General features: G+C 51.7%; 4 protein-coding genes across 4 annotated transcripts; 2 read left to right on the top strand and 2 right to left on the bottom strand.

The window, feature by feature from the left end:
• Positions 1-247: 247 nt before the first annotated feature.
• A1O5_08431 (uncharacterized protein) lies at positions 248-3,565 on the bottom strand (the record flags this gene model as incomplete). Its single annotated transcript, XM_007749013.1, has 1 exon — positions 248-3,565. The coding sequence occupies one exon, from the start codon at positions 3,563-3,565 to the stop codon at positions 248-250; it is 3,318 nt and encodes a 1,105-aa protein (XP_007747203.1).
• A 1,605-nt stretch (positions 3,566-5,170) lies between these two features.
• Positions 5,171-6,105, top strand: A1O5_08430 (uncharacterized protein; the record flags this gene model as incomplete). Its single annotated transcript, XM_007749012.1, has 2 exons — positions 5,171-5,611; positions 5,719-6,105. 2 exons carry the CDS (start codon positions 5,171-5,173, stop codon positions 6,103-6,105), a joined length of 828 nt encoding a protein of 275 aa, XP_007747202.1.
• A 1,915-nt stretch (positions 6,106-8,020) lies between these two features.
• Positions 8,021-8,203, top strand: A1O5_08429 (uncharacterized protein; the record flags this gene model as incomplete). The annotated part of the gene is made up of 1 exon (XM_007749011.1): positions 8,021-8,203. The coding sequence occupies one exon, from the start codon at positions 8,021-8,023 to the stop codon at positions 8,201-8,203; it is 183 nt and encodes a 60-aa protein (XP_007747201.1).
• A 4,886-nt stretch (positions 8,204-13,089) lies between these two features.
• On the bottom strand, positions 13,090-13,906 carry A1O5_08428 (uncharacterized protein; the record flags this gene model as incomplete). The annotated part of the gene is made up of 3 exons (XM_007749010.1): positions 13,090-13,464; positions 13,519-13,737; positions 13,796-13,906. The coding sequence occupies 3 exons, from the start codon at positions 13,904-13,906 to the stop codon at positions 13,090-13,092; spliced, it is 705 nt and encodes a 234-aa protein (XP_007747200.1).
• Positions 13,907-18,253: the final 4,347 nt, after the last annotated feature.

Genomic DNA, 18,253 nt, shown 5'->3' with positions numbered 1-18,253 from the left:
TAGCTCTGGTTCTACCATAGCTTCTGATTGCGTCCGCACCATATTCCATTCAATTGGTAGGGGGAGAAAAGAAGAAGTAAACAAACATCCAGACCAATCCCAAATCAACATACTAAAAGCCCATGTCTCCGATGTCGAGAAAAGCTCCGTCGAAACTCCCTGTTTGATCCCGCCCGCCTGAACAAGAAAAGTGCTTCGCTCCTAATGAAATTGGCCAAATACCCGTAAGGAAAACAACCAAAGAAACTCAAGAATTGGACACTAGTATATCCTTGCTGACTGTAGCTGCTGTTGGAGAATGAGTCATGCTTGATCCCTCCAATAAAACCGCCAATTGATCGACCTCGCTGTCAGTGGCAGCTTTTGCGTTATCGCTGGTACTTGCTGCTCCGGCGTCTTTCTGGTGTCTCACGCGCGTCCTGTCCTTCCTCTCTCGAATATTCTTTAACAGCCCAGAAACTTCGTACTCCAACTCATCCAGATCAACTACCTCTTTACTGATGGTCAACTTTTTCTTGTAAATTTTTAGCATTCGTGTCGCTTGATCGGTCGCCATGGCTAAACTGCCAAAGTCAGATGCTTGGCTCATGCTCTGCCGGCGTCCTTGTGCTGCAGCCTGAGCCCGTAGATCAGAAGGCACCGAAGGCGGTCTTCGCAATCGCCCATTATTGGCCTTTTGCCGTTGTTTAGGCGTGGAAGGCATCGAGACAGCTGTTGAGGTTGGCGAGGGCGAGCGTTCTGCCAGCGTTGTTCTTTTCGACTCGAGCTCTTTGCTGATGTCTGTCCGCGACCTTTGATTTCTTAGTCTCGATGATCCCCGTGGAGGCGGCGATGGTGACCGTCCATTATCCACATTCTCAGTTTTTGGTGATGCATTGTGTTCTGCACAAAAATCGACCTTCCTACTTGGCGTCTCTTCAAGGTCTTCGAGGGACGTAGCCAGAGCAAGTCTCGATGTCTTGCGCTGCAATCGTACCGGGGACAGAGATCGAGGAGTGGAAGGTGATGCCTGCCCATTCGCCCCTAACAACTCCGTTATATCACTCTTTGTCAAAACCTTCCTCAACGGCGGAAGTGACGAAGGGCTAGGTTTAGCCGCCTCAGATTCATCAGCCATTAACCCCAAGCCTCCAGCTTGTCCCTGTGGGATACCTGGAGTAAGTAACAGAGGTGCTGTCTTGAAGATGCTCCAAATCATGATAGTGCCATCCAATCCAGTGCTTACGACCGTACAGCGCGACCCGGGATTCAAATTGTCGGGTTGCTCGAGGAGAGCTATGTCACTCACTCCCTCTGTATGTCCAGATTCTCGAGCCAAGAGATTGAGATTCTTTTCGTTGTAAACTCGGATAGATTTGTCGATGGAGCAGTATCCGATTAACATCTTTTGATCTGCATTCTCCGAAACCGAGGCACAGATCATAGAATTTAGAAAAACGGTGTCATCGCTCTCCGCATCTCCGACCTTGAAAGACTCGAGCAATGTGCCCGTAGAGATATCAACATTTGTAACACGGCGGTCCATAGTCGAGACTATCAAGGTGCTCTCCGCCGCCATTGCCATCGACAGGGGGGTACCTTTGAGCGTCAGGACCTTGGTAGCGAGATAGGCTACGGCTTTCGTGCCCTCCTGCTGTCGGGGCATCCGCTCGCGAATGACCAGAGACCGATCTGTCGAACAAGATAGTAATTTCTCGCCGTCCTGGATGAACATCACTTGGTTGACAGATCCAACGTGGTCATCCATTGTCTGCAGAAGCTCGAAGGAATCGCTGTTGACGTGAAATAGTTGTATCATCCGATCTCTGCTGCAAGTTGCAACAAAGGACCCGGACTCAAGGATGTCGATCGAAGTGATTTCTGCGCTGTGTGCCCTAATTGTCTGTGCAACTTGCCAATCACGGCTCTTGATCAGCTTCAATAATCCAAATCGATCACCGGCAATGAAACTGTTATGAGGGGAGAGGAACCGCATCTGAGTCAACTCGTTCTCAAATTCATCGTCCCTTGACTCAGCGGTGTCCGGAGGAAGACTCTCTTGCTTCAGTAGTGTGCCATTGGAACTCCAGAACTTGACTTCTCCATTCTTCGAATACGTGAAGAAATTGCCTTGAGCAGCAGAGTCCGGAAGGGTCCGAACTCCTAAAATGACACTTTTGTGAGCTGCAAATGTAGGTTGAGGATTGTCTCCATCCTCCATGCCGCGACGTTGGATCTGCAGACACCCATCATTGTTAAGCGTAATCGTGTGATCCATAACGGTTCCTATCGCCACTAGACTTCTTTCTGCCTGGTCAAGCAGGCCGAGCGAGCGTCGAATTGATGACAAGCGAGGTTTCCGCGATGAGAGCTTGCTAGGCGATTTGTTCTCCTCTCTTCGCAAAACATCGAAATCTTCGCTGTGCACACCATGAGGAGTGCCCACTAGGAGTCTTCTGTGCTCCGGAATGAAGGCGATGGAGGTGATGGAGAAGTCGAGTTTTTTCAGGACTCTCAGCTCCAGCACATTCTGAGAGGTATCCACCAAACAAATTTGTCCAGTTTCGGTGCCTATTACGACGTTGATTTCGTCGACTGATACAGCACATGTGAATGTACTGTCCACCATTGGTCCCAGCAGAACATTACGGCTTTGTAGCGGCACCGGTCCGGGGCTCGACAGATGGGCCTCGGACGAGCGGTATCTCAATCTCCTGGCGGGCGACTGCTTTCTTTGCCCTTGGATTTGCCAGAGTCGAACACATCTTGTGCCCACTGTTATCACATTATTGCCACACCAAGTCATATCAAAAATGTTGGCAGTGCACTTGTTCGCCGAGTGCAGACTCAATTGGCCGGTTTTGACATTGCAGGACCACACGAACAAAAATCCGTCCTTATAGTCGCCCAGAGTAGCCAGATGTTTCGTGTCAGAGCTGAAAGCTATGCACCTCAGCCCGTAGGTATGGTCCGTGACGATGGAAGTGGGTACCTCGCAAGAAGCTTCTTCGGCTGTTGAGAAGAGCAGAACCCGAGGGTTGTATCCCGCTTCACCGACTGCCAGCCAGTGGCCATCACGACTCAGGGCGACGCAAGCTGCCGTTTTGATACGCTCTCTTGCGGTCCATGTCTGACCCACAGATTCATCTAACCATTCGCGCCCTGCAGAGCCGCCGCTATAATCTTCCAGTCCCTTTCGAGGGGTAAAGGCGCTGACTCTCCTCCTGGATGGTGTGGTCGCAGGTGAGCTTTCATAGTGAGAAGTGGGAGGATTGAGTGAAGCCGCAGTCGGTCGGGCCTTGAAATATCGCAGCGAAGGTGTATCATCCGAACCGAGCTTCGCCAACACTGCTACTGCTCCCGCGCAATAGGCGTATGAGTTCGTTCTCGGACAGCATGCCAACCCACTAGGGCCATTCGTCGTAGTCCCGATCACCCTCTGCAATAGTAACGCATAATCTGTAGATCGAGTTTTGCGAGCAAGTGCGGTCCCTGCCTTTGGAATGGGAGAAGGAGTCGGGGTTGAGCGCAGGGAGGGAGATTGAGGATTTAGCCTGCTTCGAAGACTGTACGACTGTGAGGACATGATTCACATTGCTGACCATGCGTCGGTTCAATGCGGAAGGGGAAGCATCGATTGCCGACAGTCGACAGGCAGAGGAGAGACGGCCAATGTCCAGCCGCAACCGTCATTTAATCACGATCTTGATTCGGCGGTCTGGCCTGGTGGGAGTCGGATCATCGAGGAGCCGTGTGCTTCTTAACTCCTGCGAAGATGACATTCGCTCATTTTTAAAGCCGAGCTGCAACCAAAGCGAGCGACACAACTCACAGGAATGAGTCGGAAATGATGGTTGCGAAGCTCGTGGATGGTGGTTGTCGAAACGCACGGTTCGCAATCTCGTGTTTACATTCTTTCCCGATTCGGGGAGTAGTCTCCCAGCCACATTTCTCAGCCACAAAGGCCTTGGCAAGTATTGGCAGTGCGCGCCTACTTGGTCCTCCGTACTGGCCCAAAGCTCAGAACGGTCGACCATTCATGTGCTAGAGCAAATTGCCATACCGGGTAGATCTCGCAGCGACCCTCGAAATGCCTTGACGCCAACAGTACCTCACCTCTTCCGAAGAGAAAGCTACTGGGTTGCTGAGTGCTTATTACAAATGTCTCATGATGGTCTCCCTGCTTCGATTAGGGTCCTTCGTTGGAAGCGCTCGCCATTGGGTGTCAGCGCTTCTCCTCTTTCACATTTCACCCGACAGACGAAAAGATCTGCCCTCCAGGCAAGAGCAGACCTTGCGTCTTCTAACCACGCCATCTCGAAGTCAAAGAGAAACGGATTAAGGCGCCGTATTTTAAAGAAGCTAGGTCGTCTTAGGGCGCTTTCAGGGTTGTAGTTATTGGTCGTCTCATTCTGGCCCTTCAAGAGCTATTCCGAGTGTCACAAAGCCTCAGGCACCATCCAATTTCACTAAGCGAACTGCTGTGGAAGAGCTGGAGGTCTTGTTGCCCGAGGCCGACCAAAGGAACGAATGCTCCAGTTCTCCGCGAAGCTTGATCTGTCTGAACTTCTCTCAGGCCCCTGATGTTTGCATTTGTGCTGGAACGAGTAGGCTGGAGTGTTTCAGCCACGTTTCCTAGGTTTTACAAGCAGTTTCCTCGCCTATCAAAGGACTTTAATCGCGCCGTTCCGAGGGCCCGAACCGTGCCGAAGTCGTTCTTTTGTCCTATCAGAACAGAAACCCCAACCGCTTGTATGAGTGGTTATAATATCCTTTATCATTGTCACTAAAACACTTCTTCTCGCCTTTTCAAGACATCTTCTATTCTCACTATTGACGAGCATCTTTTTTGGGGCATGATTCAAAGTACAACAGGGGTAGCTCTCGCTCTAGGTTCTCCCAGGAAAGATCGGTTCTTGGGGGAATTTTGGGCCGTCCGCTAAAATCCCTGTTGTTGCAATCTCCTCTGTCTTGCTCTCTTCTCGCTTATGGTGCCAGGAAAGGGAATTCTCTCTGCTAGTCAATGTGCGATGCGGTCAGTGTAATTGACGATGAAGGTAAGACAAGTTATATTACACCGTGTTCCCCTCTGTGTTGTCAAGCATGCCCAGTCCGCATAGGTTGAGGTGACGGTGTCATATTTTGGTTTCTCTTTTTCTTTTTGCACATTGAAACAAAAACTTCAACCACAATGCGTCTCTCAAAAACACTTGTTGCGGTGGCGCCTCTGCTTGCGGCGGTCACCGGTTCGGCAATACCATCCCTCGAGACCCGCCAAGCGGGATGGCCAGCTTGCCAGCAGACACTCAGCTGCACGTTTGACCAGATCCAGTCTTCGACCATGCAAGAACGCCTGGCATACGTACAGTACATGGAGAGCCAGTGGTTTGGTCCGCTGAACTCAGCCAACCAATTTCGCGCCATTGAGGGTGTGATTACCTTCTTCATTAGCAAGAATCTCGGGGCGCCCAACAGCTGGATCAGCTATGTCGATACGGGCATCATCGAGGCCATTCAACGCGGTGGCGCCATGGCCCTGGGTCTTAGTACAGATACTGGTGGAAACCCTGGCACTACTTTGTGGAGGGACTTCTTCATTGGTATGCGAGATGGGACGTTCGCAACGAGACAGGTGAGTCTTTTGTTGGAGGCCGTCAGGAGGGCTATCCCTCGAGCCTCCTCAATCCTGGCGCTGTCGCCTACGTCTGGTAGATACTGACCCCTGGTCCCCCAATACAGGACCACGATTACGCCTGGGGTGAAGCAGAGGCCACCGCTACTGAGTGGTCAAAGGCCGATAAAGCCGATGTGCTGGCCTCCGCACCCGCCACACAGCAAGAACTGAACTGGTACGAATTCACAGTCCTCTTCCGATGGATTCTGCGACACGAGCCTGAGACCATCCTTCTCCTGACGCCTATTTTCTTGTTCGAGGCCGACAACTTCGTTTATTGGTTGACCGACGTGACGAGATCCGAGCCTACGATTTGCGGATCGCAGGCAGCTTGGGCGATCTCGGGGACGTTCAGCTTTACGCTGGATAGTATCATCGAGTTTCCTGAGAATGTTATCAATCTATTGAGCGCCGTTTATAACTGTGGCAGCGACTTCTTTGAAAACTCTTGAGCTGCGTGAATGGTTACACTCACCTGCCCACGCAAATGGGAGGGGGTGCAAGAGACGGATTTTTGAAGACTTGATTCCACGACCTTTGTACAATTACTTGAGTTAACACATGTTATAATTTCGCAAAAAACTATCACGGCTTGTTGAGTACTGATTTCCTAGCTTCAGCCTGTCATGTTCGTCTTCGACGCCTCGGGGGCTGGCGCCCGAGTGGTCGTCAATTCCAACAAGTCACCTTGACGTTGAACTCGAGACATGTCCAAGAGGATGTAAGAGCAACACACTGCATTGGCATAGGCTGATGGAGTTCAACGGCTCGGGTATCGAAGGGCGGTGCTATCAGCACGAACCAATCCTACTCACACGGGAATGGTAGAGAGCTCTTGCCGGATGAGGAGTCGGGTGATTTCGTCGACGACGCACCAAGAATGAGAGCCAGTTGTGCAAAATTCCTACTGACAGGTTCGCTTTTGATTACTCGGATTCTCGCTCTGCTCGTCGCTTCGAGCCATTGTCGAGCATACTTGCATGTCGTTATACCTACTGTTTGAGCCTCCTCAAATAACCTACCAGCGTAAGTTAGACTATTTTTTTCTGCTGCAGACACCAAGGACATTCTATGCTCGTCGGGACAACCGGTTGCTCTTTCGGTATCCGTTCTTAGTGGACTTGAGCAAGCGTAGAACAACCAGAACGAAAACGGACGTGAATGACGCAAGGCTGCACAAGGCTGAACATTGCGGAGACAACAAGACACAGCCTGGTGATGTCCGAGTTTTAGCACTCGTACTTGTACCAAGTATGTACAAGTACCTGCCGTACGGCACTGCCACGGTGTGTTTAAGAGCCAGTACTTGTACTTGCTACACAATACTGTAGGTCTATTTATCCCGATGCTCCGCAGGTGCGATGATGATGATGGATGCCGAGCTTTTGTGGGGAAGGGGGAGGGCAAGTTGTCTGACGGGTCCCTTGTCTGTCTCCGCAACGTCTGCACCGGGTCATGCCACAGACGGACATCGCATGACAAGGGGTTCTCCGCCACTCGCAGGCGAACAAGCGATCGGAGGACACTACCGAGTCTGTAGATCTCCAAGTATGCATCTATTGTACAGTATTTGTGCTCCGTACACAGGCTTGAGACGCCGTCGTCCGCCTCGGAAGAAATAATTCTACGGAATGCAAGATCTCGAGGTATCTGGTGAACAGCGCCTTAAGCGATTTCTGATGCAGGTATCTCCAAGTACATGCTAGGGAATGGGGGACTCCTAAAATATGACAGGCCATTGAGCGAATGAGATAGGACGCCTCATTCCCCCATCGGAAATCCGGGTGAGTTGTCACTCCACTTGTCAACTGACACTACCAGATACAAGTACTGGATGCGAAGTATGTTAACTTGCTAACAAGAAAGTTCCAACTCCTCCCGGGTATGACCTTATACTGCAAATTCCATTTCTATTCGTCCTTGCGCCATTTTCGATCGCCGTGCCATGCGTGGTATGATGTTGCCAGGGGTGGCGTGCGCGCCTGGCCGTCTGTCAGGCTGTCTGTTGGGCTCGACACCCGCCATGCATCCACCCTGTGAAGGACTGAAGTAGTACAAAAGAGCACCCATATACCATGGGCCTCCCGATGACAGAGTCACATACCTCACCACTATAACACCAGCGACAGTCTGCTCCTTTTTCTACAGAGGAACATACTCGAGAGACGAAAAGAAAAGAGGGAAATCCTTCAAAACAACTCCGCCACCGTTAAACAGAGAACAAACAAACAAACCCAAACAAGGGAACAGGGAAGACCTCCAGCTCAAACAAGAACAAACCCACACGAGCCAACGCCCCGTCTGGGAAAGTTATACATATATTACCACCTCCACAACACAACCCCTACGCACCGATAAATCACCAAAATGACGACGCCTCTCGTGTGGAAGCCCTCGCCGGTGTCCATGTCGCGCCACAACATGCAGTTCGTCGGCTTCTTCACCGCCTTCGCGATCCCGCTGGGCCTGTTCATGTGGGGTGTTCGGGACCCCTCGAGCGTCGCGGAGGCAAGGAAGAGAGCCGAGCGGTGGCGAGCCTCGAGGTCGTAAAAGAAAGAGAGAAGACTGGATTGTGGAAGAGGTGCGAGGAAAGAAGGGAGAGAGGAGAGGGAGAAAATGGCACTTGTTGTAACCATACCAACCTGGGATCATGTTATTAGTCGACCAAAGAAGGGGGAAAAAAAAATGCTGGCGCGGTGGGAGCGGCGGCGGTCTTGATCTCCTCGTATTGGATTTGGATTGCCCTGTGGGCTCGTGGACGGGAGTGCATACATGTCCTTAAAAAAAATACAACGACGGCCAACAACGATGATATCGACAACTAGGATAGACCGAGGACGGGGAGGAACCACGCCAGCACGCCAGCACCAGCGCTTCAGAAAACCGGATTCAGGTACAAGTAGGATAAAAGGCAGGCGGTCTCTGCAGAATACCAGCAATTTTTTTGTTCTAATATCACTTGACGACACTGATTTTAGACCCGAGGCGCGTAGTCTTCGACATCATGCTTGCTCCAGATGACCTGCTTGCCGTTGTTCTCGCAGTTGAATCCATCTCGGGAACTGATGGTAGAAATCTCTTGGTAGTCCCATTGGTCCGGCGTGTATAGATTAAGGTGGTATTTGATTGACATGACGCTCCTTATTGCCAGCGACGACCTCCCAAACTAAGATCATTTTGGAGTGTTGGACCATGTAAATTTGCGTGGGCGAGACTGGCTTTGAGCCCGTGTACTTCATCTCGTCTGGAGTTTTCAGAGCGCATTTGACCTGCGTATTTGTGTCCGTCACCTATCACGTCACGGGGCGTGCGTACTTGTCGGAGTGAAGATCGAGTTGCCCACGACTGACCGGTCCGGACCCTGGGTTATTGTTTGAGCGTGGCTCCGTTTCGTCGAAGTTCCGTCTTGGCCGTTGATTGTATCAGCTCCGTTGGCGAGGAGAGCGCTGATGAGTGAGCCAGTGGGGCAGAACATGTTAGCCTTCTGTTTCCTCGTCTTCGCTCGAGTAAACTTATTGGTTTTCTGAACCTACCAGATTCATAGATCCTCACCGCAAGGTCTTCAGCTGTGCTTCCTGCGTTGGACTCACCGGGTCTCTTTTGGTTCGGAAGAGGCAGTAGTCAGACTTTGACACATTCTGCTCTTGGATTGTCGTTGAGATGGTGTTTCTATTTAGGTTGATGCCGCGAAACATTGATAGGATGAGTGAGCAAGGAGGTTCTTCCGGCTTCGATGAAGCTGTTATAGAAGACAACAAAGGCGTAGTCTTCGCAGGTTAGACCAAAGTTTCTGGGCCTGCTTTTGAGACATCTACTTTCCTGGGCAGATTTGCGTGGAGGATCAGCTCAGCTACGAGAATTAGCTTGATACTTTTCGCTTGCGGCGGCTGCGAAAGAGAGGCAGGGCATTCTGGATCTGCATGATGGACAGGGAGCCTGTGTCGTCTTGACATTTGCCGGCTCGATGACCACAGCATGGTCTCGGGAGAGTTTGTGGAATCCGGAACCGAGAATTATCGTGCCTCGTCGCCGTCATATTCCAGCTCCGTATCGGAGTCAACGTTTCTGAGAATCACTCGGGTCTCGCTGCTCGGGTGGCTCTGACTCGCTTGGACGACCACAGAAAAAGGGGTGCTGGGACGAATGTCGAGGCAGCTTGAGTGTGCGCCTTGGAAGATTGTTCTGCTCGCGTGGGTGGGATGCTGGTTTGCAAGAGCGCCCTAGGAAGCTTCTCGGGGAGCCGACATGGCGCTCTTGAAATCGGAATAGCTCTTGTTGCACGCGTGTCTTGGATCGACACTCACGTGCTCGTCAGTCTGTCGGGTTGAGATGCTCCTCATCCAGGTCCTCTTTCAATATCTGATTTGAGACCAGCACGAAGTCACTGGAAATGCCACGCTCATCCCCAGTTCTTGCACCCACCTCGCGTGCTCTTTGTTCGTTTTCCTAATTTACCACTACCTCCTTGAGGACCACAAGTAGTATCCGAGATTGATATGATATCATAGGCTGAAATCGATTGTACAACCATATTGAGCAGGCATCTAGCTCTAGTAATCATCCGCGGACCCAGTGGTGTAATGGAACATGCCGTTGCCGCTTTTGCTGGCCATGAATGTTCATTACACATTCCTTACTTAAAGACGCAGCAATTCCGGCAAAGGGGAAAGCCTTTCTGGGGACTCCCTTCTCAAGGGTCGGATCCGGGTCCTGAGCTCGGGAGCTTCTGAGAAGTATGCTCAGCTGGTTGCTCGGCAAGTGCCATTTCTAACCAAAGTTGCGGCTTGATCAACGATCTGTAGTAGCACTAGTTGAAGAAGACGAAAGCGAGCTCGCACGCTAGATTTTGAAGAGGCCCGCCAGTCACAAGGCTCCCTGCAAGTAAACCACGTTTGCCCTTTCATGGCTGATGGTGCTTCGAGGACAGATTACGCCTGAGATCAAGCTATCGTCGGCTCCGTGCGGAAGCCCTCATGGGCTGCACTGTACATAGTATACCATCTGAACCAGTGCCTGAACGGCCACTGCAGAGGACTTGGGCTGACACGCGGTGGGATGGGCAGGGCGCTTATTGCTCTGGGCAAAAGCCAGATCGATGGTCCAATGATGTCATTGCCACGTTGTCTAAGCATCAGCCGTTTCCGTAGCCAATGATCCAGCAGCCCGAGGGAGTGGAAAGCTGAAAAAAGGGTGGACTAATTGAAGCAACGCTCCCTTTGGGCGTGGTTGGGACGCGAGTGTTGCCCACTCCGGCATGTTCCAGGAATTGGGGGGTGACCAGTAATCCAGCCCTCGCTTCTGCGGTTAACTTCCGAAGAAAGAATATTTTGTGAGAGTCGTCTGGCGTGTCAAATGGATTACGGCGTGAAGTGGTCTGCGTCTCAATGTGAGATGTTTTGAACCGTCACAATTCGTACCCTTCCAAGACCACTAGTCCACCCATGTCTTGCGTGGCACTCGTATTGGCCATGGCGAAGTGGCCAGAAGGGGAAAATGGTGTTGTCCGCAAGATGGCCTAGATGGGCGGAGTAGAGGTCGCCAGAAAGGAGTGACAAGCGAGTTACGCCTGCCCTGGTAGGGGAGATGCCGATCAATTGCTGCTTCCTGACATAGCTCGGCACACCAAGCGAAGGGCAAATACCACCTTGGGCAGGGCTAGTGAGAGAGTGATACAACCCAGTTGGCGAATCAAGACCCGTATCACACTTTGAACCGTATGACCCAAAGGCAGAAAAGCTCAAGCCAGCCTCTCGTGCTTCAAGCTAACCCTGTCCAGCCGCCGAAACTCACATGTCCTTCGGCAGGGCGAATCAAGAGAGATGATCCTGCGACTATTGGGTTGGGACGAAAGACAGGAATAGTGCGGATGCATGCTGACATGATCGCAAGGTCTTGGAAAGTCTTTGGGGCTTTGACCAGGGGGAAAGCCCTGCCGCTTTGTGAATGGATTCGCGAGGAGAGGGGACGCATTGTATGGATGATGACTTCGTATGTGCCTACCAGACTCGAGATTCTCGAAATGTCGTCGTACAGTTGAGCCACGTGTGGTGTCGGGATGGCCCCCTTGAGCTCCTCGCTTGGAGAACCCCGGGTGCCCGTCCCCATCAGGTTACTACTCTTTGCTGCTGTGACTTTTGACCGAACTGGATGCTTTCTGCTTTTGGGATGTCAGAATCACAAGATTGTGTCTGGGGAATGGAAGAGAAGAGAGGAGAGAGCTTTGGCAAAACGTACAAGTAATATTTTGATATACTACCCGGGACATCGAACCAAACGGCGGGGGGTTCTTCGAGCTGCAGGTGGTGCCGATCGGGGCCCTGCAGTTCTCCAGAACCTCAAGCAGCCTGTCACGATGTCTTTTGGGCCGCCCTTGTAATGGACATGTCCGCGGCTCGCTCAAACAAGGCAACCAGCGGAGGCCGAAAGCCCCAGCAGAGGAGCCGTTAGGGTCCGCTCTCGAATGAACAAGCAGCTACTCTTTGAGCCAGAAGAGATTCCAACGTCTTTGACGATTTCTGCTCCCGCACGGTCGGCAGTCACAGCATGTCATAGTTGATGAGACGGCCGGTTGGGTGGGAGCAAAAACTTATCCTGGCCTGGTAGGGCAGCAGCCGAACTCCCTACAACAGCGGGGTCCAAGCTCGAGTTGTTCCCCGCGGTCGCCGTTGTAAAGCTCCCCGAGCATCTTAGCCGTGGTCGTGCTCTCAGTGCGATGGTGTTGGTGCTATTGCCACTGTCTCGGAACTGGCTTCGGGCGTTCGGACCCCTTACAAAATCAGGGACCACTCAGCCCGCGGCCGTCGGGGAACTCGCGTGCCATAGTTTTTAGACTCTGAAAACAAGAGGAATTGGCTTTCTACGAGTGCCGTGTTCGGGAAATGGTCTTTTTGAGTTTGTGAATAGAAAATGACGGTGTGCTCGGCAGGACATGCAGGGAAAACTTTGAGGTCGTGTCTTTGTGAGGGAGACATCGGTGTACTGTTCATGGAGGTATCACCTTGTAGTACATAAAGATTATTTGAGTGTTTCGATACGGCACGGAGTGGCCGGCCTCCCACCCTGTTGATCCTGTTGATCCGTTGATCCTTTGAACCGCTGGTATTCCACATCCGCAGGGCTCCTTCGAAAGCCCGCTGTCGATAACCCATGTAGAAGGCATGTAGAAAGGAAAGGTCTTTGCTCTCCCGATTCTCCTGCCCTGGGGCCTTTATCCCTGGGAGACCCTAACGTATCACATGTTCCATCAAAAAGTAGTCGTGCAGAATACCAAAAGTTATTCCGTCCATGCTTTGCGCGATGCGCGCCTTTCGCTCAAGTGCAGTCGACAAAATCAAAAAAGAAAAAATATCCCGCGAAGGTAGGTATCTCGAGACCTCTCTAAACGCCAGTATAAAGAAGAGGGACACCCTCAAACCAACCCTACCACAGTGGCTATGCTACAATGAATCCTCAAATGAGTGCAATGCAAACTCGGAGTTGAGGTCGACCGCATTCTTATCAAAGTAGCAGTCCGGCCCATTGTACAGCATATTGTCATGTGTGGAGAAGGCGTCGAACTTGTCGAACTTGTCTGGCATCAGCATCTCGCTGAAGGACTGGTCTTGACACGACCGGAGGGCGTTGAGCTCTGCTGTCAGTTCGGCTATTCTGCCATTGAGCTTTGTGACCTCGTCGGCTTGTCGAGTATATGACTGTAGCAGGTCCTGGTGCTTCTCATGGAGGTCCTCTAGTTGGCGCTCAAGGCCTTTGACATGTTTTTCTTTTCTCTCTCGGAAGGCCCGTTGCGATGCGCGATTTTGGGCACGTCGTCGCTGCGATCGAGTCAGTCAACCTTGCTACTAGCTGAGTAGGTTGGGTGAACGCACCAAATGCATGTTGGGAATGGTTTCCTTGTCCTTGGCCGCTGGGGCCGAGGTGCTGCCGGACCGTCTTCTTCGTCGGTCGGTCTGATCAATGGCTGCGGCGTTGTTGTATTCTACGGGGATCTTGGTGGTCTGACCGGGGGGATAGAACGATGCCGGTGTTGCTCCATATTGGAACAGACCATACTGCATGGGGGCGTTGTTGAACATCATTTGACTCATCTGCTTCGGAAAAGGTTAGTGGTTGAGGTTGTCGAAGTGCCAACGAGGCAGGACTCACATGGGGCGAGTTGGGACTTGATCCTTCAGAGGTGCTGTCAAAGTATTGTCCGGCGGTGAAGAGTGATTGACTTGGTGATTGACTTGGTGAGCTCACAAAGCCAAAGTCCATGTTGATATTGCTATCCCAGATCGACGTCATTCGAGAGACCAGGTGGTCTGAGAAGGTGCTTTTATCTTTTTCGAATCTCAAAGCCGGATCTTGAACTTGAGTAAGCGTTTGAGTATGTAAGACAGGACCACTCCGAAAAAAAATTATTTCTCGGACTGTGTTTGGTATTTCATCAAATGTCAGATGCGGCGGAAGTCCATGGACTGTTAAAGGGGAATTAAGATATAATTCGCCTTTGGGGATCTGGTTGCGGCTATCCAGGGCCCAGCGGCGCTAGAGCAGCATACGAGGATTAATTGTTCTGCCATGGAGCTTGGTGTGCATTTTGGACAGCACCCCCGGCATCCTTAGCCTCGAGAATCACGAACTGATGGTTTTGCAAGGGTGTGTTGACCCAGCGGGCGCCGGGCGTAGCGGCTGGGAAGGACAACTAGCACTTGGACAGACGACTCGGTTGACCGACGGGAAAATGTACGGGCAGAAACAGATCCTTGGCAACTTGACGTTGCTCGACGGGCTCGCAACCAAACGGACTGGCTACGCCGACTACCCAAAGCAGTTTGGCGGCAGTGTCGAACCATGCCCAAGGCTTTTGGAAGCAGGTTAGAAGCTTTTGCCCTGAGGTCAGCAATCCCGGAGTGAACCACCGCGATGCTTCGGCGCCAGAGCAACGTGAGTGGTGGGAGGGTTTGGACCCCCTAAAGGACCCTGCCAGCTTGTCACCCACCTGTCCTTGTCAGCGAATGGCGGGGGCCAAAACAAGCTTATTGGAGAGATGTCGAAGTCATCATTTCGAGGCTGCGCTGGGAGAAGAGCTCAGCACGACTGCTCGTCATTTCAAGTTGTATCTACCTAGAGCTTGGGTGCGAGGGGCTGGTGTTGGCTGGGATTCGATGCTATTGGCAGGCTGAGCAGCAGAAGCTTGGGCCATGTCCGATTTCCTATCTGGGAAGGCGCCCCTGTCCTCTTTGGGAATAGCGCGGGTAGTCACCCCGGTATAGGCGAATATGGCCGACTGCCTCTGTGAGCTAGCTCGCATCTCACCACCTGCCTTGGGGGTCTATTCACCGTATAACCGATTCATTCTAGCAGCAAGCCGCTGTCTTTAGAGCATCCCTACTCGGTATCGTATGTATAGATGATCATCCTATCATCCCATGATGGCCCCAAAGCTTTTCTGTGTACCTAAACGCACAGTGAGAGCCCTGCTCGGCATTGAGTATAGACCAGAGTCCTCACGAACATCGGTATTTGATCAAGGATATAAGCTCACTCCGATCGGAACCCCTACAACGACGGAGTAGGTATCAGAGTCCAGATGATTCCGTCAAGGCCACCTTTGCTCTCATCACTTACCTTCTCTCGATGCCGACAGCCCATCATCGGCATCAGTCACACCCTCGCCCACGCCAACTTCCACGCCAACACCAACTTGCCAACAATGAGCCCAGTGTCTTGTGGAAAGCATCATCCGTCCAATGCGCACCAAACACACCCCGCGTGTCTCCCTTGCAAATGTTGGCTCATGTAATACATTTCTTGCTGACCGATACTTTCTTGGCTTCCTTGCTGCTTCGTAAATCGTCCTCTAGCTAGCCACGTCAAACACAATGCAGGGCAAGCGCTGCGGTCCTCTCGAGCTGTGAGGCGTCTGGACCTCGATCGATGCATGGATCCGCCCATGGAAGTTTCCAGCACCCCTCCACTGACTCATTGACTGGCCCGCTGGAGGAGGGATGGGGGTCGACCGATGCACCTGATGGGCGGTTTCACTTAGCGTCGACGCCACAAACTTCTGAAAGCAGTAAGTGCCAGGGTCTGCTTCTTGAGTTCGTCATGCCGCATGGACGCTGGGGAGCCAACACGGGGCTTGCCCACCAGTCCGAGGGCTGGTGCGGATACTTCTTCCCGAGGACGTTTAACCCAAGGGCGTAATGGGTAGACTTTTGTCTGATTTGCTCTTTTACCTGGCACTTATTTGAAAACTGGGCCGATCGCGAATCTGGTGGATGAGCTGGCCAATGAATCTTCTCTCAGGCCGTACAGCGCTTGGGTCTTCTACGTGACCTACTTTGATCCTTGCCACGGTTCCGAGAAGCCGATAAGTCATGTGCTCGGTGGTGTGAACAACCCCATCGTCAGTTGCAATCCTACACAAGCATCCGTCTTGTAAAAGCAGCAGCTCATCCCAGCAGGGCTGAGCTTTACGAAGCTGGGAAGGTGCCAAGATGGACATATTCCACATGAGGCAACCGCCCTCATCAGTCTAACAACGCGTGGCCCTGATATGATTGGTTTTCTTTGCCGAACCGGCTGTTTTCCAGTCCCGATGCTCTCCTCGCAAGTAATTGCAGAACAAAGCAACTTGAACCCTTGCTAAAACTTTATGAGAGCGATACGAAGGATCAAGTCTTCATACCCTCTTCCGAGATTTCCAGGAGTCTTGCTCCTCTGCCAGCTTATGAGACTTGTCGGCAACCCATATCCGTTGGCATGCAGTTGACATCCCCATCAGTCGACGCTGCTGACAAGATGCCGCTGCCTTACATTTATCAGTTTTAGGATATTCATCAATGCATAGCGGCTTGGTAGGGGCCGCCCGGACCGCCAGGTCGAGCTACCGTTGAAACCCACACTTTTCCAAATGGACCCCTAGGGATCTGCTGCTTGAAGCCACCCTCAGCACCGTGAGCACATGGTGTGTGGTCATCCTGGTGGACCCTTGATCGGCAATTTCATAGCTGGAATAGGTAACTTTTTAAAGCACCTACCCAAAATGGCAGTGAATTTGAAACTTATTTTCCCTCTGCCCTTTTTGCTGCGTACACTGCAGTATCTGTCTTGCTTGTATGCAGTGAGAATAAAGTCAAGACCTAGTTCCGACTTAGAGTAATGGTGATGAGACAGAATTAGAGAGGGCTGTGTATCCATCAATTCCGTGCATAGACGATCGATCAGGGGGAAATCCGACAGCGCATTGCTCTTCGGGCAGAACGCAGGCAGCGAAAGCTGTGCAACATCTTTGTCTCTGCCGAACGGGACGCAGCCCACATGGCTTTCCAATATTGTGACGTTGCATTGTACTGTAGGTACGGTGTATGGAGTGCGGAGTACTTGTACCATAGATAGTGCGAAGGAAGGAGCAGCAATTCCCACACCAAAGCGGATGTTCGGGCCTTGAAGCGGATGCTACTCTTTCCTTGTTGAAGCGTCGGAATAAGACTCCGTGATATGTACAGTATGTACTGTCACCTGTAGTTGTGATCAGATAAGATATTGCTCCCCTTGAAGGCCAGCACAGGACATATGTAGGTGAGCCTTACTTTTCGTAGCCAGTCACTCCATCAGAGAATTCTTAGGTAAAATTTTACAAAGTACATCTGCAGGTACAGGGCCTCAATCACGTTGTGGGGGATAAAATGTCGTAGAGAGCCGACGTCGCCTCGACGATTCTGTACCTCGGGCTTCTTCCCTAGACATTTTCGAAAATTTGCGTCGGGCTTGTGTAGCGATTGCGTGGGTGCAGCGTTTGTTGAGTGCATGCCGTAGGTAGAGACTTGGGATTGCGCGTCGAAGGGCAAATCTCACCATCCGTTAGGGCTTGAGCAATGTCGTATGTCGATATATCCCGAGTATCCTAAGCTCTGACACGAGAGCTGTTCGGGCAATCGCCTACCGAGTTCAACACCACTTAAAGGCCGGAGAGATGACTGAATTCGTCTTGGCCCAGATCTCGTTTAGATTAATACAGACTCACACAAGATTGAGCGACACTAGAATAAATCCCCACTATCGTGGCAAAAGTACCTGGTGCTGCTGGCAGCACAGCTATTGGGAGCGACGAATGACTCGATCAATAATGAGCCATCTAATTGGGACACCGAGCTAATATGCCACGCAGATGAGACGGGGACGAAGCTTTTCGTGCCACATCAAGGCCACATCCACCTCCATTATTACCCGGCGTTGGCCCAGAGATAACCCGACGACCGCCCATTTGTACCGAGTACCCGGAATTAGATAGTCGCGCCGGGTAATAGCAGCTGGGTCCTCATACAATTTAATGAATAACAGGCTGTCAAACCTGAGACCCAACGTTGCAAGGTGAGCGGAGCTGGCGTCGTACAACACTGTCGCAAGCCTGCTTCACTCGGAGAAGGCCGAGGCCGCTTTTCGTTCTTCAGACTCCTGCTGAATCCATGCATGAGCCTACCTTGAATTCTAGACCCATCCACGCAACCCTGAGAAAGTCGATTAATGTTGTTATGGAATCCTCATCACTGGACGGTAGCATTGAGATCTCCTGACTGCCGAGGATTCTTATTTAACTCCGGCCTGACTCTGACG

This window comes from Cladophialophora psammophila, assembly GCF_000585535.1.
Source record: "Cladophialophora psammophila CBS 110553 chromosome Unknown aczJe-supercont1.13, whole genome shotgun sequence".
NCBI lineage: Eukaryota > Fungi > Ascomycota > Eurotiomycetes > Chaetothyriales > Herpotrichiellaceae > Cladophialophora > Cladophialophora psammophila.
The sequence above is the reverse complement of the archived record's forward strand: the minus strand, read 5'-3'. Positions and strand labels throughout refer to the sequence as shown.